Raw genomic sequence first — 23,813 nt, 5'->3', positions numbered from 1 at the left:
CTGGCAGGAGCACAGGTACAGCAGCACAGGAAGAATCTGTCACGCTACCCCCCACACCAGTCACTGTGGAGTAAGATCTCGTTCTCCAGGAGTATCACCCCTACACTCCTTCACCAATACCATGCTACACTTATCCACTAGAGAAATGGATTAAGGATCTTCCTAGCTCCTAGAATCCTTCTGCCACAAGTGTCCAAATACATCTTTGACATGGGCAAATACAAATTCACCAAAACAGCAACAGGCAACGCTACCTCTGAACAGGTAGCAAGAATGTCAGATAGGACAGAAAAAACAAAAAAAAAACCAGAAAAACAAATTCTGGCTTCAGCAGTGCAGTTGATTTGAATTAGATTAAGTGGGGAAAAAAACCAAAAATAGGTCTATAACTACTTTTTAAGCTACAAATATGCATTAAGATGAGGAACTAAGGCAACGATCGATGCCCACTGGCATGAAGAGCTCAGAGGCTTGGACATCTATGCCTACGAAAGACCATCTCTACCAAACCAAAGCAGTACGTGCTCTGCAATAAAACAAGATGAATCCCACCAGAACAGTTGCACAGAGCGGCTTCTAGGACAGTCAGAGTAATGAAAGAATTTAGACTGCTTAACCTAGCAAAACAACACTGAGAAGAGTATGACTGGTCTCTAAAGTACATCAAGGATCAGGGACGTAGTCATGGAGAGGAAAAGCTATTTAAGCTAAAAGACACTGACACAAATGAAAATAAACTAGCTATGACCAAATTTAAGAACAATTTAGATTCTGAAACAGTCCAAGAGCGATAGCAGAAATACATTTAGTTATAAGTTGGAATTTTATAAAGTGAATTTACAACCTCCATTTACATCCAGTTTCCACCAAATTTCAATGAGTCCAAAAAACCTCATGGATTGTGTATCTGCTAGACAGACACAACCACTTAAACCTCACCTCCATGTGAAACCATCACCTAAAAAACAGTAGATCAATTGAAGATTTTAGTCTAGCTGCTAACAGGTATAAGAAGTCTACCATGCCATCAAAAAACAAACAAAAAAAACTGAAGTCCAGACTAGTAAGTTTGTCTTAAGCAGTAAATGTTTGAACAGAGAGATCCTTTCAGAATGCACCAGACTGTAATAAAAGCATCTTTGGGGGAACAATTTCTCCTTGAGTTGATAACAAGTTAAGGCCTTGATGCACAGCTGACCTCTCCAATGATCATAGCGAATCCTCCTCCCTTTGAAGAGTAGTCTGGTTAGTTTTTACATTCAACATACTGCTACGGAGCAGGGGGGAAAAAAAGTTCTGCAGCTATTCCGAGTTGGTCAGCTTTCTGTTTTAAGTATGTTCTTGTTCAACAGAGGTTAAAAAAAACGCAAGAAATTCTTAGGACATATTCCTCTCCTTGTAATACTAGAAAAAGGTAAACAGAGATGTGCCCTTGGTCTTTGCTGGCTGGCCATGGGAGGCTGCCAAAAATGTACAATCTGTGTGTTTAGCCTTGGCAGAAGCACGGTATTACTCACTTTGGGCATGTTTAGAGCAGCATTCAAAACTCCTCCCATTTGCATCACTGAAGAATACTAAACCTCAAATCTCTTTCTTGTATTAAGAGGAAGTAACATTGGTGAGGAAGCAAAAGGAAAATTCATACCGGTACCTGGAGAGCTGTGGTCTGAATAGGAGCAGTGAGTGCTGTGAGTGCTGGATTCTGAACTGCAGCCATAACAGGATTACCATCTGCCTTCAGAGTTGTCAGGACAAGGGAGTCTGTTTTTATGATCTGAGGCTGGACCAGAACCTAGATTGAAAAAAGTTACACATGAAGGGAAGGGTGGGTACATGTTTCTCTGTTGATCTCAGTAGCTAGAGATAAGTGATCAAAGAATTGTAACTTTACATCTCAATGGATGGCAAAAGGGTGGGGCCAGTCATTTTTTCCTTCACCGCCTGGATTTTTTCCTTTATCATGACAGACTCCAATGTAAACTCTCACAATGACACAGTCTGAACAGAGTTGGAAAGACGGATCAGAGGAACCACAGGGTCACTGATTTTCAAATCAGTGACCAGAAACTAATATGTAAAAACAAAACAGTTGATGGAAGAAGCTCCTTCCCCCTCTCCAATTACACCTATTATTAACTCCCTACATTAACAGGTTGAGTACTCAAAGTCTAACATGGTAGAACAGCCTACTTTGGCTACAGTACTTCTCATTGAATCCTAGTGGTAGTTATTTTCCTCTGGTTTAACTGAAAGGACCAGTGACACAAACTTCAGGCAGATCAGAACCAATAGTAAGTTATTTTGCCATAACACAGCATGCTCTTACTTGTCCAACTACCTTGGTTACTCCCAAACATAGAGAACACTACAGATGGCATAATACAGTTGAACCAGAGTGACATTTTCATGAGCGTCCCCTAATCATAAGCATCTTCATATAATACAAAGAAACAAGATATTCACTCTTATACATGCATTTTGAAACAAAATCATATGACACTGTAGCAGCAAAATGATCCATGAAACTGTGGCAGAAGCATTTGAAGAAAGCATTGCCATACCAGCAGTCACTCATAAGGCATGGAATAAGCAGTAGACTTGCAAAGTAGGAAGAAGTAAAAGAAAGCTTGTTCAAATAAGGTTTCCACTCTCATCTGATAACACCAGGTAACAAGAATATTTTAGCCCAATTTCAGTTATGCAGGTGCTTTTTCTATTTAGTCAAAAAGTTTCTGAATGCTGCCCACTATTTAAAATCACATCACTACTCACAACAGGGACTCTCATGCCTGGTTTACACAAAGTAAATGCTTCTAGAGAACAGACCGGCTAGAAACACCTTTCACCTAAAAACACGTGTGCAAAAGCAATTCTGCAAGGAATAGGCTGCCCCACAACCCTCACCACCTTTCCCTTGACAAATCAGGAGACCAGACCCGCAACAGCAGTTTCTTCTGCTGCTGGATCCCTCTCCTCACTCCAGTACCCTCCCAGCCACACCTCTGTAAGTGCTTTGCATAACCTTTCATCTATATCACTCCACATTTTTACTTACTGGAACTTGCTGGACCTGTGGTGCAGCTACTGTCTGAACCGTGGCTGGTGTTAACGTCTGGATGGTACCATTGGCAGCCTGTGTTAACACTCTCTGGGCCTGCACAGTCTGCACTTGCTGCTGGATGGTAACTGGCTGAACCTGGGAGGACGTCACCAGGCTCTGAACTTGAGGCTGAAGAACTGAAAAGCAGACAAGATGTGACGAATAGTCCAAAAAACACAGGTTTCTGTCTTGTAGCCCATAAACCCTACCAGCCTCACTCTTCCTCTGCCCAGAGCTTCTCAGTAGGCAGCATTCATCTAACACACTCCACAAGTTGGTAAGATTCCAACTCCTTTGATGCCTCCTGCAAAAGGACACTGCATCTGGAATAGCAACTTTCCAGAATGCACAGAGGATCAGTTAAGAGAGAATAAGGTCAAAAACCTGTGTGTCTAATAGCACAGGACTCTTGTTACTTCAGTTACATTACACAGCACATCTAACCAGCACTTCACTACTCCTACCATTCTTGGCTGACCCTAGGATCCTATTTTCACATAAAGAATCAACACCTATCCAAAGAGAATCAAGACAATTAATGTTCACAAATACACAGGAAGATCCAGTTACCTGCAAGTGTCTTTGCTCACTAGCAGTGTTACACTTTGGACTTCAGTATTTGAAATATGCCTTCATTCCAGACTGCCACATGGGACAGGCTGGAGGTTCAGGACTAGATTTGCCCATTACACCCACTAGCAGGAGGACAGGGATGCTGACAGTTATTTTTCAGATGTACTTTTTCCCAAGTCTCCAAAGAGCCATAGGAGAGAAGGCCATAACAAAGGAGAGCAAAAAGAGAACTGTCACAAGAGGCTGAAAAGAATTAAGAACTCATTTACAAAAGTTTTTTTATGCTCACTGAATCGGAAGGAAAGAACTCAACTTCAAAGTTATTCCATGCAGGAGAGTGAACTCCCCACAGACAACACTGCAAAAGAGGGATCTTCGGACTTGTCATGGCCAAGGATACTTTTAGAATTTGAATATCCAGGCCCTCTACAGGGGGTACAATACATACATCCATATTCTGAGCCCCCCACCTACCCCAAACCCTACCTTGAAAACTTGTAGCTGCATTCTGATATATTACTGGTTGCTGGATAATCCTGGTCTGGGGAGCAGAGCTGAATGTTGGCGTAATCATCACAGTCTGTTGCTGGAGCTGGGGCTGGAGCTGGGGACGGGGCTGAAGGAGCGGTGCAGACCGTTGAGGGGCAGGGGGTGTTGACTGAGGCACTTTGACTTGAACACTCTGAAGCTGGGGGGAGGCAGCAGGGGGTGGAAAGGACTGCAGCTGCACCTGGCTGTATGACCTCTGCAACTGAGGGTCCAAAGTCCCATTGCTGGTACCGCCACTGCTACCCTGGAAGGTACCACATAGATGATCCGAAAACAAATCTGGAAAGTCCCCTGCCTGGTTACTGACAAACTGCAGCATTTCTGGAAAAAAAAAAAAATTAAGGTTATTTTATTCCCAATACAGTTTTCCACCTGCCATGGACTCAAATGGTGTGCATGCACGGAAGGGAATTCTGGGTGTTCCAAGACTTAAGAGAAAATATTACACTAATATCTCCAGAGAGAAATCAAAAAAGTGGCCAGTAGTGGGGCACCGTTGCTACTACTCAGAGTGAAAAGCAGAATTCTGCTACAATATTTTCCCAGACTACAGGATTCAAGCAAAGACTAGAATTTAAAGCCATCTCCAGTTTATTAAAAATATTACAAATTAGGTCAACCACTGTTCCAGTCTAATACTTGCAGAAGGAAGAAAGCAAGCAGCTGCATGATGCCACTAGCTCTTCTTCCACATAACTTTTGGGGAGGCAACAGAACTTTTAGGGGGGCAATGGAAAATGGAGAAATGGTGACAAGAACTCACCTTCACTTAGTTTTTTACTTTTAAGCTTACAGGAAAGTATGGAACAAAGAAATAAAAGAGAAGGAAACAACACTTTATAGAGTTTTAGCAGGGAAAAATCCATGCATATGTTTTCTAGTCATCAAAAAAAAATTTATTAAAAATAGATTGTCTCACTGCACAGTTCCTCTCCGTCCCATCTTCCCTCAGATTTTATCGGACCCATTTCAAGAGGCTTCCACCACAAAGCTGTAATTGTCCCTCAGAGAGGAAAATTCCACAACTAGGAGATCATTGTTTGTAACTGAAGCTTTCTCTTCCCTCTGTTCAAACCAATTTAATCCAGTAAGATACCTTAAGCCACCTGAATGTTTCCCCTGGTCTGTGTGTACATGCATTCCCCTGGTCTGCATGAGGTGTCAGATATTGTTCCCCACTCCAGGATCTGATCACTCTACACGGGCTCTTCCATAGATTTCTTAAAGTCCTATTGTTTTTCTAGAATTTATAATTAAATAATAAATTACAAGTTAGAAAGTAGAAAACAGATTGCTGATTCACAGGAAAAATGTGGCAAAGGGACCACTTTAACAGAATCTTTTTCATCCACCTGATTGCAAATACAATGGATATTCCCTACATGATTTAAGAAGGTACTATGAGGAAATAAACTCTCCATGAGATATTTCAGTGGAAAGTGTTCCAACAATAAAAGCGCTATTAATGTTTAGCCTTTACACTGCACTATGCTTCTCCAAAATGCCACCCACAGGTTATCCAATTAATCTGAATAGCACTCCAGAGAGAGCAGAGCAATCCTCATCCAAGCTTCTTGCTCCTTTAACAGATGTCTTATCATATTCTTCTTCTTTACTTCTACCTTCATTCTTAAGGAATGAGTCTGATAGACCAGAAGTTTGGAAGGGGATTTGTCCTCATGGTCTCTATTTATAACCTGAAAATAAGTTGACATTGCTTTGCCTGCAAGAAACCTAGTTCTCTCTGGCAACAGCCACCACCTATCCTCAGAGACCTGCCTGATCAGCCCCATGTCTCAGCGTTTAACATGACAAACGAAAGATTTTTATGCAATGCCTCAGTAAACTTTCATGAAACTTTACTAAAGCAAGTAGGACTGTTTAAAGATTAACACTTCTGAATAATATCTGAAATGGATGTTAAGCTAGTCAAAATTATAGCAGATTTTCACCCTCAAACTGATTGCAGCTAAGACCAATCTAAATAACCCTCAACATTATAAACTTATGAGTGCTAACAACAATGTACCTTATCAAGCTTTTAACCATCTGAAAAATTTATTAGATGCCACTACTGCAAGTGGGAAGAAAAATTAAATAAGATTTGTTCTAAAAGAGCAAATTCCAGTAAAGAAGCTGAATTACAAGCACTGTGTTTTAAAGAGCATCTTGTTTAACAGAGCTCACTTAATATCTTTTTTAAAAAACAATAATAATAATACTCTTTCTAACAAGTTAAATCCCATCTTTATCAGAGACTGGCTAAATGCAAAAAGCCTAGAGATGAACTTTCAAAAATTAGACTACTGGGGGATCAGAAACACTTTCTGGGAGTGTCCAACAGCTTTCCCTAGTACCAATACAAGGAAAATTAAAAGCTGTAGAAACAGCAAAAAACTCATCTCTCTCTCTGAAAATCCGTTTGCCAACACAAAGAACAGAGCAAACTTAAATAAACTATTAGAACACTTGCGTGCTTTTGGAGGATAGCCTTCAGGCATCAATTTGGTGATAAACCCATCATTTTCAGATTACCTGCACCTTCTGTGCTGAAGAGGTCTCAGCCACTAAAGAGGAACAAGATATCGCTGCAGAAAACAATTCTAAGCAAACCCAGAGCTAGAAAATGTCAACAAGATACAGTGAAAGCTAGTTCACCTATGACTTCTACTACTTCTTTTAGACCAGTGCTCAAGTACCTTATGGAAAGGTACAGTGCTTCAGCTACAGCTTAAGTACAGCTACGTATTGCTGGCACCACGCTCCCAGAAGGTTGCTAGGCATTTGTGCGCATAGGCTGCTTTTCAGAGAAACTCAAGAGTAGCAGATTAAGCTACAGACATCAGAGTTGAAAAGATACTTTGACATGAACTAAAAAAAAAAAAAAACCCACACTAAAAAACTCCCTAGGGTAAGGAAATACCAAGATTACATCAAGGATAATCTGGTTCTCAAAGGTGTTTTTCCACCAGTGATGTTTCTGTAGCCATATACAACAGTCAGACTGCAGTACTACAAAGTTTGGGAAGAAAGTTATACTTGGACATGATGCAGAGTTATATTATATTATACTGCTCAGTTACTGGAACTTCTGACCAAAAGCTGTGCTCACCCACTTGAGGCCCTGGACTGATTTTGCACCCTATCTGGGAACCTGACTTTACAAAGAACTAAATTCCTAGAGCAGTCAATGCCGTTCACATAATCAGGGTCATTCATTCTTTAATTTCTTCAAAATCCAAACTTAAAATAAAAAGCTGTATAGTAAGCTGTGAGGATCATTCAAACCCAAAATTGAGAGGATTGCTTAGATTTAGGCAGCATACAAAAAGCAGAGACCCTAAAGTTAAAAAAAAAAAATCAAAACCCCTGCAGAATTTTAAATCCTGAGATGAGTTAATGTCAAGACACAAAAAAGCAGAATTCTACTTTATCATCTCTACGAAAATCCACTCTGAGTAAGGTAAAAGACCTTCACCTTTCTCACCGAGTTACTCATTTCTGAACAACATTTCACCGAGAAAACACCAACAACTCAGAAGACCTGACTCAAAGCTCATTAGAATTTGCCTCAGCTTCCATGCAGACCCTTAGAAGACACTATTTTGCACTTAGACAAAAATAAACACCATCTTTAATTTGCATCATGAACTTTACCAGTGATAATTAAGACCGTTACATTTTCATAAGATAAGATATATGCTTATTTTAAATACTACAAAGAAAAGAAATGGCCACCAATGGCTACCAATTGCCCATGGCTACACTGCAAATCAATTGCAATCAAACTTAAAAGTACCACTTTGGTTCTATTTTCCACCTAATAAACAATGATGCTTTAGACACACACATGCTCCTCAAAGCAGAGCTCTGTTTAGGATAACTGTTAAGCAAAGCCAAAAAAGATATTCAGCAAAGCAGGTCAGATTAGTGAGCCTTCTTATTTCTGCTGAAGGCCTATTTTAATTTTCAGTCTACATCAGATAATTAGTCCAACTATGTTTTTTACAGGTTTCCAGGAGCTGTTCAGGAAAAATATAAATAATATATTTCATTCAAGCTTTGTACTTCAGTGAAAAATAGATTTCTTTTCACTTATCTGAGTTCTGGCATAAATATTAAAGCAATGTATGATGACATAAGGAACAAAAAGAAAGTTTAATAGTTACATCTGTTTCATTTTTAGAATGAAGATGTGGAACAATCTCCTCTGAAAGGGGCTAGTGGCAGCACAGTTCTATCCATTATTTAGAAAAGACTTCAAAGCAACCAATGAAAAAATAAAAAACAAATAAAAAAGGATGCAGCACTGTTTGCCGGATAGACCTGGGATAGAAAAAAGGAATGGAAGGTAATTATTATTTTTTTTCAATCCTTGACCATTTTAACAGCAAAAAGCTAAGAGTTTGAAGCAGCGTATAGCAGCTGTTGAAACTCAGACAGGTGTCCTCTTCAGCCAGGGCTGAAAGCGCTGCATCGCCATCACTACTACATTTTACATCACTTTTTATGACTACATTTATTACCGTAACATCCGAGTACCACCCAGAGTGACTCAGTCCCGTAAAACACACCAAAAAAGTACTTGCTAAACAGGACCGGCCATCAACTATCGAGGCTCCGACATATGGTGAAACCCAGGGAAATTCACGTGGGCAAGTTTGCAGCCGGAGCGAGGGAGGAGCGGGGATGCTGCCTGCGGGACGCGCTCCCCACAGCCACTACAGAGCCAGGCCAGCAGAGACTCTGCGGGGAAGAAAGCGGAGCACTCCGCTTCCCCGGGAAATGCCCTGCGCCGGACCCATCTGCCGACGCCAGCAGCAGGCGGGCTGCTGGTCGGGAACCACCACGCTACGTACGCCGTGCCGGCGGAGAGCGAACACCTCGCGGGCAGAGCATCGGCAGCCGCCTGCCCACGCCGCGCCGGCCCCACGCGCCCCGCGCAGAGCCCCACTCGGGTCCCCCCACGGCTTCCCCACACCAAGCGCTCCTCCTCCCAGCTATACCCGTGGGCAGCCCCACGCGCGGCCAAACGAAAGCCAAGCAAGCTCCCCACCAGGGGCCGAGGAGAGCCCCCCCACACGCAGCTCTGTCCCCCGTGGCAGGCCCACACGCCCTCACACCCCCGCTCGTAGCTGCCCCACGCGCGTCTCCGCCGCCGGCCGCGGCTCGCCGCCTCGCCACGGGGCCGGGGAGCTCCCACGCGTGTCGGTGGCGGCGCCCCTCCCCCCCCAGCTCCCCAACGGTCACAACGGCCCCCGCGGTCCCTCACCGTCGATATCGCCCAGGGTGAGCTCGTCGCCCAGCTCGGTCAGCGCCTCCATGTTCTCCACACCCAGCTCGCCGCTCTCCATGGCGCACGGGCCCGCCCCGGCCGGGCGCACCAGGGCATGAACCCGAACCCCCACCCCCGCCACCACTCAAGCCCGGGCTCCCGGCGAGCTCCGCCGACCCCGCGCCATCTTGGGCCGCCCCAGCCGGCCGGCCGGCCCCGCCCCCACCTGCCCGCAGCTCCGGCCGCCGCTACGGCGGCGGCGCGCGCGCCCCCCGCGGTTTGTTGACAATGAGACCAGGTCGCCCCTGGCCAATCGGCGGGCGCGGCGGCGCGTGGTGTGATGGCGCGTCACCGATCAGCAGCTTTGATTAGCATGGCAGGCCCCGCCCCCGCCTCCCCCTCATCTCTCGATTAGAATATTCATGAGGGGGCGGGGGCCGGCAGCGCCGTCGGGCTGTGCAGCGCCGAGCACCGCGGAGGCTGCGGCCGGGGGGGGGGGGAGGGGGTGCGCTGCCCGCCGCAGGCAGGAGCAGGGCCGCAGGGGTGCGAGGCCGGGGGGCTTCTTCGTGCCTCGGGGCTCCCTCCTCTTCACCTCCAGGGAGCGGTCATCACATGCCTTGAAACTGTGTCATGCAACTCGCGTGGCCCAGCCTGGCCTCGGCCCTCTTCTCCTCCCCAGCACCCTCCCAAATGCCTCGCAGGGCCCAGGGGCCCAGCCGGCTGGCAACAAGTGCTGGATAAACCTGCCCCTGCGCACCATGAGAGGGGGACCCTCGGCGTGAGGCTGCAGGCGGTGGCCTCCCATCCTGCAGCCGCTCCAGCAGGCAGCATGGCCGGCTAACAGCAGCAAAGCCAGGCACAAGATGGTCCGGCTGGACGGGACCTCAGAGGTCTCTACTCCAACCCTCTGCTCCAAGCAAGGTCGACTGCAGAGTTACTCCAGGTTGCAAAAATTGCAGTGGGGATGAAAAACTGGGAGGTTGCTGAAAGATCCCCAGCCCCGCGCGCCCTCACATCCCCACCACGTCCAGCAGCCCCTTGTTTCCCCCTGCCCATTTGCCAGAAGCCTTGATGAAGAGGGAGCTGCAGGCACCCAGCCCCTAGGAGGAAAATATATTATTTCACAAGCTCCAGTGCAATTTGGGCTGAGGTATTGCAGCAACGCAGAGCCACCGACGGTGCCTGTCCCTCTGCAGGCTCTCCACGACATGACCCAACCCCTGGAGCCCAGAGAGAAATCGATGTAGGAAATTAGCAGCTAATCTGCTTAGATGCTTTTGAAAAATCATATTAGGTGCCTCCCAGCAACTGCAAGCACCTAAACGTATGTCCCTGGGAGTCAAAACGAGATTGCGAGATTGTGAGGAAGAACAGCTCGGATCCGTTATAAAGCTGGCATGAAATTAGATGAAGGGGGAGAAACATTAGATTGAAGGCAGCAGTAAGTTTTACGGGAAGAGATTTTATTAAAAGGGGCTCTGATTTCCCAGGTAACCAGCTGGGAGAGTTTGTCTAATCCTTTTAGTATCTCCTTGCTTATGCACCTTCTAAAACACAGTCATTTCGTGACAGGCCAAACCTAACACCTAGAGACACCCTTGGGCACACACCCATTTTGGAAGCGCTCCCAACGGAAACACAATCAAGAAACAGGCTTGTTTAAAAAAAAAAAAAGAAAAGAAAAGAAAAAAATCAGATTTATTCAAGAAAAACAAAACACTTCCCATTTCAATGCAATTTCCCAACACCCCCACCAAACGTACACATGTCTGTATTTAAAAATAAAGAACGTCTCCCAGCTCTGGTCCCATAAAGTAGCCTGATGTGCAGCATGGGAAAGCACTGAGTCCCGGAGAAGCAGGGACTGACCCGCCGGGCAGGCACTGCTCAGCCAGCTCCGGCACGGCCACGGAGCGATGGAGGGGAGCAGACCCGTGTGCCTGGCGGCCGGAGTCCCCTTCTAAGCTGGGGCTGCTCCGTCCCGCGGCTGGCACAGGCAGTCACCCGATCCCACAGTGGGGGATTTGGGGGGCCGAATCAGCCCAGAAGGCGCTCGCACCACACGGGGCCCCTGCAGGAGCCCACAGGGCAGGGTGGCAGTGGTAGGCGAGAGCCAGCACCAACCCCCAGGGATGGGGACAGGGCGACGGGAGCCAGGTGTGCAGGTGCAGCACAGGCTAACAGGGGCTTAAGGGGTGGTTTCGCAGCACTTTAGGTGGCAGCGACAACAGTGCTTGCAATATGGGCACCCAGCGGCTGCAAAGAGGGCCAAGACCCGAAATCCCTCCTTCCCATATTTGTTTCATGCTCGCCGCCACCGTGCAGAGGGGAAGGGGGAATTTTGCCTTTGGACAAGCCAGGCTCGGTATCTTCATTGCAATCCTCTCACTGGGACGGCTTGAGGCCAGGTTAGCCTTCGCTTACCCTGCCCACGAGTCCCTCGCGTCTCCTGCGTCAGGAGCGCGACATGGGACTGACTCACTAAACATTCCCCCGCGGACCCGCATGCTCTCCCAGGCACGGGGGCAAACCCGGCTGCAGGACCTCGCCCCTACCCCTCTCCCACAACCAGACACCTCGGATGCGCCCCCCCCTCCACTCGCCTGACTCGAAGCGGCATCAGGGAAGAGGAGGGTGGAGAGGCCACATCCGTTCCTGCAAGTGCAGCTTAATTCCCAGTTTGCATCCTGACGTCCCCATCAGGAGCCCCTCCAGTAGCCGCTCAGGGAAAACAGGACATGATCTGGCCAGGAACCGACTTTTTTGGCCTTTTCAGCCATTGTGGATGAAACACCCGTTGCTCAGTAAAACAGCTGCCAGAAGGGGAGATCTGATCAGGCAACAGGGGTATTGACCAGGCAGAGATCAGGTATTACCGGGCTGGGGGGAGTAGAAACCACATCACCGATTTAAAAAAAAAAAAAAAAAAAAAAAAAAAAAAAAAAAAAAAAAAATCACAGAAGCAGCATTGCTCATGAGGCTATTTGCTTACGCCACGAGCTCCCCAGCCCCCCCCCGTGGACGGAGGAGGCACGTTTAATGTGCGTTACGCTGTATTTCTCCAGCAGCGGGAGGCTCCCAAGGGCTCGGGTACAGCCACATCCCTGCTGCGCTCGGGAGCATCCATGCCAGGTCTGGCAGCAGCCCTGGTGCCTTCCCATCTGTGCTTTGGCTCTAGGGAAGGGGTGCCAACTCCAGCCCCCCTTCTCCATGGGGCAACCCCACTAGCACCAGGCTGCAATGGGGGTACGCCCCAAAATCCGCGGAGCTTCCCCAGGGACACTGGGCCGAAAGACCCAGGTCCCTGCCCCATCCGTCCTCTGGGCCCCCACCCGGCCGTCACACTGAAAAGGGAAATGCAACAAAACAAAACCCACTGCACAAATGAAAAGTGAACAGCCAGGCACCGGCCCGAGGCTGCCGGAAGGGGCGAGCCGGTCTGCCACCCTGCAGTACGTCTCCGGCCGGCCAGCCAGCAGGGTCCCTGCCACAAGGCAGGGCTCAGCACTACAAGTCGGACTGTGAACGCGAGATCCGCGGGCCCTTGCGGATTTCCTTCCGCTTCTCCTCCTTCTTCCGCCGCTTCTCCTCCTCCCGCAGCGCCTTCTGGAAGGCGTCTGCACTGGGGAAGAACTGAGGGGTAAAAACACGGGATCAGCAAGGAGGAGTAAGCACAGGGCCTGCACAGCTGAGGACTGGTAATAAATTAAGCCTCTCATATAGGGCTAATTTTGCCTTAAAGGAGGTGCCAGAACACGGAAGCAGAGATGCTTTTGCCAGTCCAGTAATGGAAGGGAAGCAGATGCACATCAGTTTGTAAAAGAAATTAAAAATGAATCATTTTGTGGAAGAACTGGTTGTGTTGCACCCTTCTTCCTGCTCTAAAATTGAGCCTTTAAGCCGTGGAAAGGACAGCTTCCCTACCCTTGTAGGCAGGGTGCAGCCTGGCTTTCCGCAGCGTAGCTTCCTGAAAGTACAAGCCACATCAAACCCACCAAAGCCAATGCACAAGCTCTGTGGTTTCAAGGGGCTTTAGATGACACAGAGCACAGGGGGCAGATCGGGTCCAGACTCTCCCACAAGGCAGCTCTGTTATCCCCATTCCCCCCAGGGAACCAGCCGGGAGAAGGGAGATACCACCGGACCACCAGGCATCTAAAGCCAGCTTCGGCTCTGGCCCTGAGCCACTCGCACCCCAGATGATCCCATAACGTTCAGCCCCCCACTCCCCTTCTGCGTGGGGAAGAAACCAAGCCAGAAGGACATGCAGCCCTTCAGGGCCTTGAGCAAAGGAAGCAGATCCCAGCCAAGAGCGTCAGGGAGAGAGGCAGGAGGAGGCTGGCACGTGCAGGGCTGGCAACTACAGGGCAGACCCGGGACCCTCCTGGCCCAGGCAGCGGCATTGGCTGCACCTGCGAGCTCCACAGTGCATGCCCTCCCCTCAGCCCGCCTGCACGTACCCGCCGCAGGAGTGGAGAAAAGGTATGGTTTTGTACCCATCAGCAGCTGGCACCACCAGTGTAACCAAACACCAGCACAGCTAGAGACCAGGCTTTCTCCTCTGCTTCCCTGCATGGACACAAGCTCAGCCATTCCCCCCGAAACTGCCTTTTTCCTTCCCCAGCTGGCTGCCCAGAGCCCATGGCATGAGGAGGAGAAAACCCACAGGGCAAGCTGGCGGCTTTGCCATCTTACCTCAGAGTGGTCAGTTTTAAAGGGATTGCGGTAATCAGGAGATTTCTCGCTGATTCCCAGCTCCTGAGCCATCTGCAGAGCAAAGCAGGGTCTGTGTCAGAGAGTGGCATTTCTCATCTCACACCACCATGCTGGCCCACCGCAATCCACGTCCTTGCCTCCCCTCCAAGCCTTTCCTCCTTTCTGAGCCCTTTCAGCCCCCTTCGCTCTTCCCTTCTGCATCCCTCCAGCCCGAGGACATCCCTCAGGCTGGAGAGTGTCTCCCCTGTCTGTCAACCATGCCCTGAAGGCACAGGAAGAGCCAAACGCTCCCTCTTCCCTCTGCCTGTTCTCCCTTTATCCTTGCACGCATCCCCATGCTTTGCCCCCCCGGCAGCAGAGACAGGATGCGACAGGAGAGACTCAGCCTTACCAGCCCCAGGACCTGGGAGTGGGGTCCCTGCTCAAACACCCCCGTCAGATTGCAGAAACCAATCCCCCAGCGGATGAGGTTGTTCCAGTTGGAGTTGCGGTCGAAGTAGTGGTGCACAATCTTGGGAAAGCGCAGGACAACATCTCCAAAGAAGGCCGTGTTCTCCACCACGTGGGAGTACGCTGCAGAGGAGAGCCATTGGCCCTGTCAGCAGGCTGGCCCTGCACACCACCTTGCTCCCACCTCCCACGAGTCAAGGTCCTCCCAACCACCAGGGCCCCCCACACGTGGCCAGACCACAGGGACGGGAGGAGAAGCTGCTTCCAAAGGACACTGCAAGGCGCCCCCTTCCATGTCCCACCACCTGTGGTTATGGACGCACTGTGTGCCCAGCCCAGCCTCCTTGGGGGCTGACATCGTATGCTGGCTCCTGGCCCTCAGCAGCAGGGACAGAACAGCTCCAGCTGATGCTGGCTGGGGGAAGCCAAGGTTGGATGTGGAGCAGCTCCTGACAGCAGAGATCAGGGATGGGAGAGATCACACAAGCTACCAAGCACCACATCAACTCAGTACCACTTGGGAAATGGGAGCAGGAAAGTCTGGAGATGACTGCAACAGGCAGTGCCTTTCCCCCATCCTAGCCATGCAGCACGTTCTCCAGGAGTTTCATGGGATCTAGCTTTAAGTTTCTTTCGTGATGTGGCCTCTGCTCCCCCTACCCTTTGGGAGACTTCTGAATAAATGCCTCCCCAGTGATACTCAAATTCATTCATTCAGAGTCATTTGCCTCCATTTCATCCCGGGAGCATCTAAGTCCTAGTGACAAAGACGGAGAGGCAGGGGGTAAATGGGCAGGATCCCCTGTATGGACTGGTCAGTGAGATTGCAATGGGTCCCTAATAGAAAACACCACAGGGACCAGTGGATGATCCAGTCTGATCTCTGTATGCAGCCCCGGGGGATTTCATAGCTACCCTGGCACTGATCCCACGTGAAAAGACAGAGATGCAACATAGCAATGGAAAAAGGAACAGGGGTAGAAGACCAGAGAGAACCTACCATCCTTTAGCTTCTCCTCCTGAGGAAAAGGCCCATCTGGTGGCACATCTGCAGCTATTAGCACAGCCCGGGAGTCCTCCAGCACCTGAAACGTACTCAGTTACTGCCCATGCCGCCTGCCCTCCCTCCTTGCCCATCCTTGTCCCAACCCAGGCCCTGCTCCCCTCTGTCATATGGGCAGGCCTCAGGGGACTCCTTACCACTATAGCACCCTACTCTGCCCCTCAGCTTGTCTCTTTAGCCCCACAGAGGCTCCCTGCTGCCGTTGCCTCTCCTGCTTGCCCTGCCTGGCATCCCAGCCCAGGGCAGCACCACCATGGGCACCCCAGTGCGGCCCTAGCCCAGGGGTGAAGGGAGGGAGCAGGAAGCTCGTGCCTGGGCATGCCAAGCCCAGAGGCAAGCCCACCCCACGCCTCACCTTGAAGAGTCCCTTGAGCATGATGTCAATGATCTTGTACTGCTGGTTCACATCGTTGAGCTCGATAAGGTTCTTCAACGCGTTCATCTGGTCCTTGCGCTTCACCTCAAACAGCTTCTTATCTGCACCACCGTCAAGGGTACCACAGAGCTCCCCACAGGCTCCCACTGCACGCATGGCCTCCAGCATAGCGGCCTCCCTCACACACAGCCCTTCCTCTGCCCTGGGCACAAGGCACCGGTCTGGCCCGCGCCACGGGGGCCATGGAGTATCCCTTGGCTGGGGGGCAGATGACCGAGCCAGGCCTCTGGAGCAGGGCATCTGGGCTAGAAGTGGGTTTCCAGAACCCCCTCTTTTGCTTTTCATGCTCCATTTGCCCATGAGGGGATGCTGGCGTGTGCCAGGAAGGGCTTGCATTAGCAGGTACTTCTACCTTACTCCTTGTGGGTGATAAGTGCCTGAGACACAGGTGAGACTGACTGCAGCAAGCACAGTAACTCTTCCACCCTCCTAGCCAGGGACCTCAACGCATTGAGCAGCCTTTCAGCGACATGCACATGTTGTGTTACAGCTTCCACCACGCAGGCAATCGTACTGGTGCTGAGACCAAACTGGGAGGTGCGTTCTCCACCCAGCATGTCGGAACGGAAAGGGAAAGCACTGCACTTGGGAGAACGTGAGACACTGCCAGAGAACCTGTCCCTGCTCCTGCACTGATCTGGGCATTTTATCAGTGAACCTGGGAGCTCCGCCAAACCTTTTCTGCAGAAGAGCAAAGCAGCAACCGCTCAGCTGTTCTGGGCTGTCTGACAGTCAGGAGGAAGAAAAAAAAAAAAAAAAAAAAAAAGAGCTGACCCTCCAGCTCGGGGCCTTCTCTCCCAAATTCCCCCCTAATCCCTACAGCCCTGCCTGCCTCAATGCCCCTGCACGGCGCAGCTCCCTGGAAAGCAGCCAGCAGGGCTCCCAGCAGCCACCGGAGCAGCTCTCTAGCAGGGATCGCTGCCTCGCATGTGCCCGAGAGTAAATGCCACCTCTGGCAGTAATTTGTGCAGAAGGGACCTTTGGAGGTCTCTAGTCCAACCCCTGCTCAGAGCACAGCCAGCTCTGAAGTTACATCAGGTTGCTCAGGGTCATACCAAGTCCTGGCTGGCAATCACGTGGTGATGGCTGCACTTCCTCAGTTCGTTTATAATCTCATTAGCAATAATTACAGCCTTAAGATTCTTCCATTCCCTCTCTTTCACCCCCCTAGTGCCCCCTTCCATGGTCTCTAACCCTATTCATACACATGAGCTCTTTCCAGCCTCATCAGGCACAAGCACATATTCATGAGTTGAGGCACAGGCCTGCAGAGAAGGATACAGATTTCCAAGCCAGAGTCCACCCTCTGTTTTTCCAGGTCTGCAAAGCTTCCCTTGGACAACATCAGTGTGAACAGAAAGGGGCAGATCAAGAGCAAATCCATGTCAGAAACTGCAGCTTGGAACAGAACAAATAAAAATAACAAATAGCAAAAAGACTTACTGAGCAGAAGTCACACAACCCTGCATGCCCCAGCAACCCCAAAAGGCAGGGCCAAAGCTGCCACTCAGCACTGACAGCACATCATCTTCATCACACAGGTGCTTTCCTGACTCTCCTTCCTCTGTGCCCTCTGCACTGCTGCTCCCTCAAGCTCCTTGCAGGAGTGACTGGTAGAAAGAAGCATGACGCTGCACAAGGCTCAGGGAGGCTGAAACCGATAGGTTTGCAATTTGATCCGACCCAACACAGCAGCTCCTTATTCCTGTCAAGGCCTGAATTAATCCACTCTGCAACCCACCCCCCGCAATAGTGCCTTTATTTTCTCAAATCTTACGCTCTAGTGACTTACGACACCTTTTCAAGACTGTCAGCCTCCCACACAAAGAGCTGAACTCCACCTCTCCTTTTAGCAACAGCAAGTTCGATCAGCTCAGCCACCTCATGTAACTTCTCCTCCCTTGCTACAAGCCAGGCATCAGCTGCAGGAGGAGGGATGCAGCAAAACTGATTTTAAAGTCCATCAGGACCCACATTGGCATTCCAGGCAGGAGACCAGTGAGGTGCATTGGGTCACGCAGCAGTTTCCGTTCACCCCAAGCACCTTTGCACAAAGCCAGTGCCTGAGGTAAAGAGGCAGGCTTGCACTCTAGCATGCGCAGGCATTAAAGGCAGGCGTGCAGGCTTTACACAGACCCAGTCATACAGAGCAGAAGGAGAGCACAGGTCTGCTGGGGTAGAGGCATTCCCATCTAAAACCATCCCTCAGGCAGGGCAAAAGTGCAAAAGAGAGGTTAGAGGAGAGGGTCCTTAAATATCACGTAATACAGCTTTGGGCCCCTTTTCCAGATTTGGTGCCAGCCATACTGGGAGAGCTTAGACCTAAAGAGAAAACCAGTACCTGGCTCCTCCAGGCAGTGGGATCTGAGGCAGCCCCTCCAGAGGGATGAGGTTTCCGTGAAGCAGACCAACCAGCCAGCCAGCAGTTATGGACGAAGCAGCTCCTTCAGTGGCATCCCCGAGGTCTTCTCCAGAGCTGTCTCCTGCTCTGAGGCAAAGGCACACACATAGGACCATTAAGGCTGCGAGAGCAGCTCACGCTGTCTCTGCCCTCCCTTCCCAAACCGGAGCAAGCCCGCCAGGGAGACAAGCTGCCAGCAGACACCACCACAACTCTCCCGGCAATGCCATAACACGGGACAGGTAGGAAACTCCTTCTTCACCCCAATTTGATGTTTGTTTGGTTGTTTTTTTGTTAAACAAGCAAACAAAAAAATTGTGTAACCACAGGGATACGAACGAGGCAAACCAGGCAGGCATCCAGGAGGTTTCACAGCTCTGTTACGAGCAGCAGTGCTCCCTCTCCTACCGTGCCATGTCCCACTGAGGCTGAGCAAAGCGCCCTTGTGTTCCCTGGTCTGGAGGTGGCAAGGAAGTGGTGTCAAACAAACAAAAGCACAATGAGAAACCCTTTGAATGTTTTGCCACTGTGTTTTGCAAAAGGCAGTTCCCCTAGCAGCTAACAGATCAGAGTAACTATAACTAGCATTACAAAGCAAGACACAGCTGTCCCCAAAGCGGGGGCAGTATCATTAGCCAGGTTTCAGGTAGGGAAACGATGCCTGTTGGCTGGAAGCTGACACAGAACCAGGACAGCAACACAAGCCTCCCAAGCTTGGGACTGGGGTGAAATTTAAGGCATAATCCAGCCGTCCTGAAGGCTACCAAGCACGCAAGTGAGAGAAGCCAAGGCTATAAAGAGAAATTCTCTAGCCCAGACGAGCAGATGTTCTGCTTGATATACCGGCCTAGTCAGCTTCCAAGAGACTGCTTCATCCTTATGAAAAAAATAACTGAACAGCTTGAGCCCTGGCTCAGTCAGGGTTACAGGGACACCTGCACTGCTTCTGCAGAGCAACCTGCAGCTGCTCGGCCTCTGCAACTCTTTCCCAGGGTCTTAGACAGGAGGAGAAAGAGAAACTCAAAACCACAAACTGCTGCTGCCTTGGGACCCAGACACCTGTTTGCCTCTGCCCATTGCTAGAAGATACTTTTCTGATGTGCAAGAGCACAGCCCTAAGGACCAGACTGGATATTTACTGTGTTCAGCGGAGAATTGGGAAAAGAGCATGGAGGCAGCTGGGGGCCTCCAGGCCAGACTGACAGGCAAACAGAGCTAGCTACCAAAGGACAGAAACACTGCCGATGCCACCTCTGCTGCGCTGACCACGGTGGTCCTGGCAGGTCTGGCTGCAGCCTGCCTGGGCAGAGCCCAGGGCTCCTGCGTCCTCACCACAGAGCCGGAGCTAGAAATGCTTCTGACGCGGACACGATGCTGCCCGACGGGACAAGTGTACCTAGAAGGTGCCTGGCCACTCTGAGGAGGCAGTGAGCAAGCTGTGAAAAACCACTAATGCAGTGGCAGAGCAAAGAGTCACTTGGTAGAAGTGGAGCATGGCAGGGAGGTGGGCTGGGAGCAGGTCCCCCCTGCGGGAGGGATAAAGTGAGGCGCAGCAGAAATCATTGCCCATCTGCACAGCACTTAGCACCCAGACCCACACCTGTTGCGCCCAGACTGACCAGGCAACAAGCTGCAGGCTGTGCTAGAGCAGTGCTGAGCCACACAGATTACACCCGAGCCACAGCTCCAGACTAGCCATGGCCACATGAGCCCTGGCAAGCTCTGAGCTCCTGCCTGTGCTGGGGGCTTGCGGGCAGGCACACCCCCAGCAACTCAACAGCTCTAACTCCTTGCACTGGTGCAGCAACCAGCAGGGACACCCAGTTCCCTCGCTGCAGTCCCACCAGCTTCCCAACTCCCCAAGTCTTTTACTAAGCCCTGTCCTTGGGAGATCAAAGGCACTTGGTCCAGGAAAGCAGTGAGCTCCCTTGGGCTACAGGCAGTTCCTGCAAAGATGAAAAGCTTATGATCGGCTGGTGCACAGTAGAGACCACTCCATTGGAAAAAAAAATAAAAATAAAGGGAGCTTTTGGGGAGCCTGCTCTTTTGGCTTCATATGCCTGCAAAGTGTAACTGTCTAAATGCAGCTGTGAGCAGCTCTGGTTTTAGAGCACAGGCCTGCAGCCCTGGCCAGCTGGTTGCTTCTGCAGAAAACCCACCAGTCTGTTTCAATGTGTCGGACTCTCCTAATTTGACACGCTTTTCCAAAGAAACAACAACAGATGCTGTGTAATAGATGGTTAGTATTTTCCATTAAAGTGTTTTTAATGGCTTTATAAACTCTCCTGCAGGAGCCCCATAAATTGCAACATGGCACAAGGTCAGAAGAAGAGAACTTGAAAACTGTGTATATATTCCACAGTCCCATCACCTTTGCATCTCACCCCATCCCCGCTAACACGCGTTCTCATATTGAAGCTATTGACCACTGCAGTCCACAAGGGATGAACACCCTAGTGCAGATAAAGTGGGAGCTAGTGGCTGCCCTCACCAGTAGGGTAAGCAAGGCTGCTGAGGCCATCTGGCTTTCTTGTCACCAGGAGCTCAAAGCCACTACCTGGCTTTTTGAGGACAGCGACCCGCTGAGCCCTCTGAAGAGTATCCATCCTTTCCTTCAACACCAGAAGCTGTCACATGCATTTCTGCACCTGCAGAGCCTGGTCAATCCACCTGCCGTACTTACACGTCCCAGCCAAACCCACAGAACTGAAATCAGCCTCAAGACCTCCCTGATTCACACAGTCCTAAAACTGGCTGAGACCCCACCATGCACTGGACATGAAGTGACCCAATTTTTACTTACCCTCCACCTTCAGAAAGTTTCATCTCCCTTCCCCAGCCTAGTTCACAGACCAGTTGGAGCTTTTTCAAAACAACCTCCCTTAGGTGTCCTGCCTATTTCATCGTGATTTAATAGCAGAAGATACTCCCTCCTCTCTAGGCTGCATCACAAAAGCGCAGGGAAGCAAAAGCTTCTTGCGGCTGTTCCTCCATACTTTTTCTGAGAATCCTCCCTTGCATCTTCACACCCACTTAGGGATGAGATGAGACAGAAACACTGCAGAGCTGCTCCTCTCTTCCCTCCCCGAGCCCATCCTTGCTAAAGCGAGCTTTGCCCAGCACTCAGAGAGCAGTCTGGGGAGCCAAGGCCCATCCTGATGCCACGGATGGGAAGGAGTTTCCACTAATATTCTTTAGCAGCCCTGGCCAGCTGGTAGCTTCAATGGAAAACCCACCAGTCTGTCTCACTGTCTCTGACTCTCTCAGTTGAGATGTGTTTTTCCATGACATGACAACAGATGCTGTATTATAGATGGTTAGCATTTTCCATTAAAGGGTTTTTAATGACTTTATAAACTCTCCTGCAGGAGCCCCATAAATTACAAACTAGGGATTAGGTCAGAAGAAAAGAACTAGAAAACCATCTGTAAATTCCACAATCCCATCACCTTAGGAACTGAGCATTCCCAGCATTTATTCACATAACAAGCTTGCAAGGCAGAGTCACATTGTTATGCTTCAATTCAAAGAAGTTTCACAGGATCCCCCTTCCCCTCTGCTCACAAGACACTGAAATGCCAGGGGAAAACAACCAACTCACCCCTGAAGCACACAAACAATCTATGGCAAAACAAAGAATAAAAACTGTCTCACGAATCAATCCCCAAACCACACCCCTGTGAAATGCATGAGGCGTAATCCCTTGTCATAGCTGAACCAAAAGCATCAGAAGTGGAAAACGGGCTATTCAGACTTCTCCTGATAAGATATTACTAGTTAAGACTAATTAGGTAAGCCATTTCAGTAAAACAACAACAACTATTTACATTTGCTTACCTCAAAAGTTCCTTAACTGCTGAGATCAGAGATCACATATTGTAGGGACAGATCATTAACAGGGGTTAGGCAACAGAGCCCCAGTCAAACCCGCAGAGTTGCTGTGATTTACATCAGCCAGGGATCTGGCCTAACCCATTTTAGTGCCTCTCATCCCACTCGAGAGAGTCAGCGGCACCCCGAAGGGCTCACGCGACTGCAGGCGCAGAGAGATGGCGTTTCTCTTTAAGCACAGCTGAAACTAATGGCAATCGCACAGGACCGAAGGTGTGAAAATCAGATTAGCTGCCACTGTGCCAGCTGTGCTCTGGAAAGCCCAGCCACGCGGTCATCCCCGCACGGAGCCGTGACAACTACACAGCAGCAGGCATCGCATGGGGGGTCGTAAACCCACCGGAAAGCCGGAAGGGATGGCTGCCTCTCCTGTCCGCAGCCTGCTTTTTGTACCCACTGGAATAAGGTGATACAGTACGAGCGAGGAGGGAGAACGCAATGTCAGGGCAAAGCCCTCCGGGGGATAATCTGCCCTCCCTGTAATCAATGCCCAGCACTTAGCTATTATGGCAATAGCGTGCGTAGGTGTGGGAGAGAGAAAGACCGTAAACAGAGTGGGATTCAAGTGCCTGTTTGCAGAGCCTTTTCTGAGTAACATTCTGGCAAAAAAATAAAAATAAATAAAGTGGAGAAAGTTCTCTCCCCTCGAGCATTTCAGAGGGATTATCTATCGGCACATGCCAAAGATTAACTGCAGGTAAGAGCGATGCCACTTAATCAAGGGTTAATGGAGGCATCCCAGGGGTCAGCCGAGCTAGGCGCCGCCGCGAGGCTCAAGGGGCCGCGCGGGGCTCCCGGCCCGGCCGCGCTCCGCCCCAGGGACCCGCGGCAGGGGCGGCAGCGAGCAGCGGCGACAGGCGCCCCGCCGAGCCGCAGGCACCGCGGGGGCCGCGTCCCGCCCCGCGGCACCTGGCTGCCCGCAGCGCGGCGGGAGGGGAGGGGAGGCGGCCCGGCCCCGCGCCGCGCTCCAGCCGGCGGCTGCTCCCGCCGGCAGCCCGGGGCCGCCCCGGGCTCTGCCCGCCCGCCCGCCCGGCCCCTCACCTGCGCGCCGGGCCGCGGCCGCCGCTCGCTCACGCCCGCCGCGCTGCCATGCTGCCGCCGCTGCCGCTTCCCCGGCCGCGCCGCCCCGCCCCGCCGTGTCACTTCCTGAGCCCCGGCCCGGGCCGCGGCGGGGGGGCCCGAGGTGCCCGAGCCCGCGGCGGAGCCCCGCGCTGCCGGGCGGGGGGAGCCCCCCCTCCCCTCCGAAAACCGGGGCACGGAGGGAAGCGGCGCGCCGCGGGGCTCGGAGCCGCGTCAGAGGGAGCCGGGCAGGCTGCTCCCGGGCAGGAGCTCTGCCCCGGGGGCACGGAGAGGGAGAAC

The 23,813-nt window shown here is 50.7% G+C and overlaps 2 protein-coding genes across 7 annotated transcripts in view; both read right to left on the bottom strand.

Annotated features, from left to right (window-relative positions):
• The window catches only part of SREBF2 (sterol regulatory element binding transcription factor 2), a 28,056-nt gene extending 18,403 nt beyond the window's left edge, over positions 1-9,653 (bottom strand). Inside the window, exons 1-4 of one of the 3 annotated variants that reach the window (XM_067310754.1) lie at positions 9,495-9,653; positions 4,160-4,543; positions 3,056-3,237; positions 1,646-1,792 (exon numbers count right to left, since the gene is read on the bottom strand). In XM_067310754.1, the coding sequence (XP_067166855.1) occupies positions 1,646-1,792; positions 3,056-3,237; positions 4,160-4,543; positions 9,495-9,576 (795 nt within the window). In that variant the 5' untranslated portion in view covers positions 9,577-9,653. Of the gene's footprint in view, positions 1-1,645; positions 1,793-3,055; positions 3,238-4,159; positions 4,544-5,318; positions 5,344-9,494 lie in introns of those variants that run through there. The other 2 variants (XM_067310760.1, XM_067310765.1) reach the window with 2 other exon arrangements.
• Positions 9,654-10,939: 1,286 nt separating this feature from the next.
• Positions 10,940-23,572, bottom strand: CCDC134 (coiled-coil domain containing 134). 4 transcript variants are annotated; one of them, XM_067310743.1, is made up of 8 exons: positions 23,496-23,572; positions 18,504-18,645; positions 17,444-17,560; positions 16,082-16,203; positions 15,664-15,748; positions 14,605-14,786; positions 14,193-14,264; positions 10,940-13,130 (listed from the first exon to the last, which is right to left on the bottom strand). In XM_067310743.1, the coding sequence occupies exons 3-8, from the start codon at positions 17,544-17,546 to the stop codon at positions 13,005-13,007; spliced, it is 690 nt and encodes a 229-aa protein (XP_067166844.1). In that variant the 5' UTR covers positions 17,547-17,560; positions 18,504-18,645; positions 23,496-23,572; the 3' UTR covers positions 10,940-13,004. The 4 variants fall into 4 exon arrangements, with proteins under 4 accessions (XP_067166844.1, XP_067166838.1, XP_013803472.1 ...); XM_067310737.1 differs by having other exon boundaries at positions 18,504-18,650; positions 23,496-23,566; XM_013948018.2 differs by lacking the exons at positions 17,444-17,560; positions 18,504-18,645; positions 23,496-23,572 and having other exon boundaries at positions 16,082-17,247.
• Positions 23,573-23,813: the final 241 nt, after the last annotated feature.

This window comes from Apteryx mantelli, chromosome 1 (genome assembly GCF_036417845.1).
Source record: "Apteryx mantelli isolate bAptMan1 chromosome 1, bAptMan1.hap1, whole genome shotgun sequence".
In the NCBI taxonomy this organism is placed as follows: domain Eukaryota; kingdom Metazoa; phylum Chordata; class Aves; order Apterygiformes; family Apterygidae; genus Apteryx; species Apteryx mantelli.
This window is presented reverse-complemented; position numbering and strand designations above follow the sequence as displayed.

What these genes read in the sequence shown, in the direction of transcription:
- CCDC134 (XM_013948018.2), bottom strand. Translation starts at nt 16,498, where the DNA reads ATGCAAGCCCTTCCTGGCACACGCCAGCATCCCCTCATGGGCAAATGG. An exon ending in GGAGGAGAAGCTAAAGGATG is followed by an intron (nt 14,787 to 15,663) that starts GTAGGTTCTCTC and finishes TCTCCTCTGCAG; the next exon opens with CGTACTCCCACGTGGTGGAG. An exon ending in ACTCCCAGGTCCTGGGGCTG is followed by an intron (nt 14,265 to 14,604) that starts GTAAGGCTGAGT and finishes TTTGCTCTGCAG; the next exon opens with ATGGCTCAGGAGCTGGGAAT.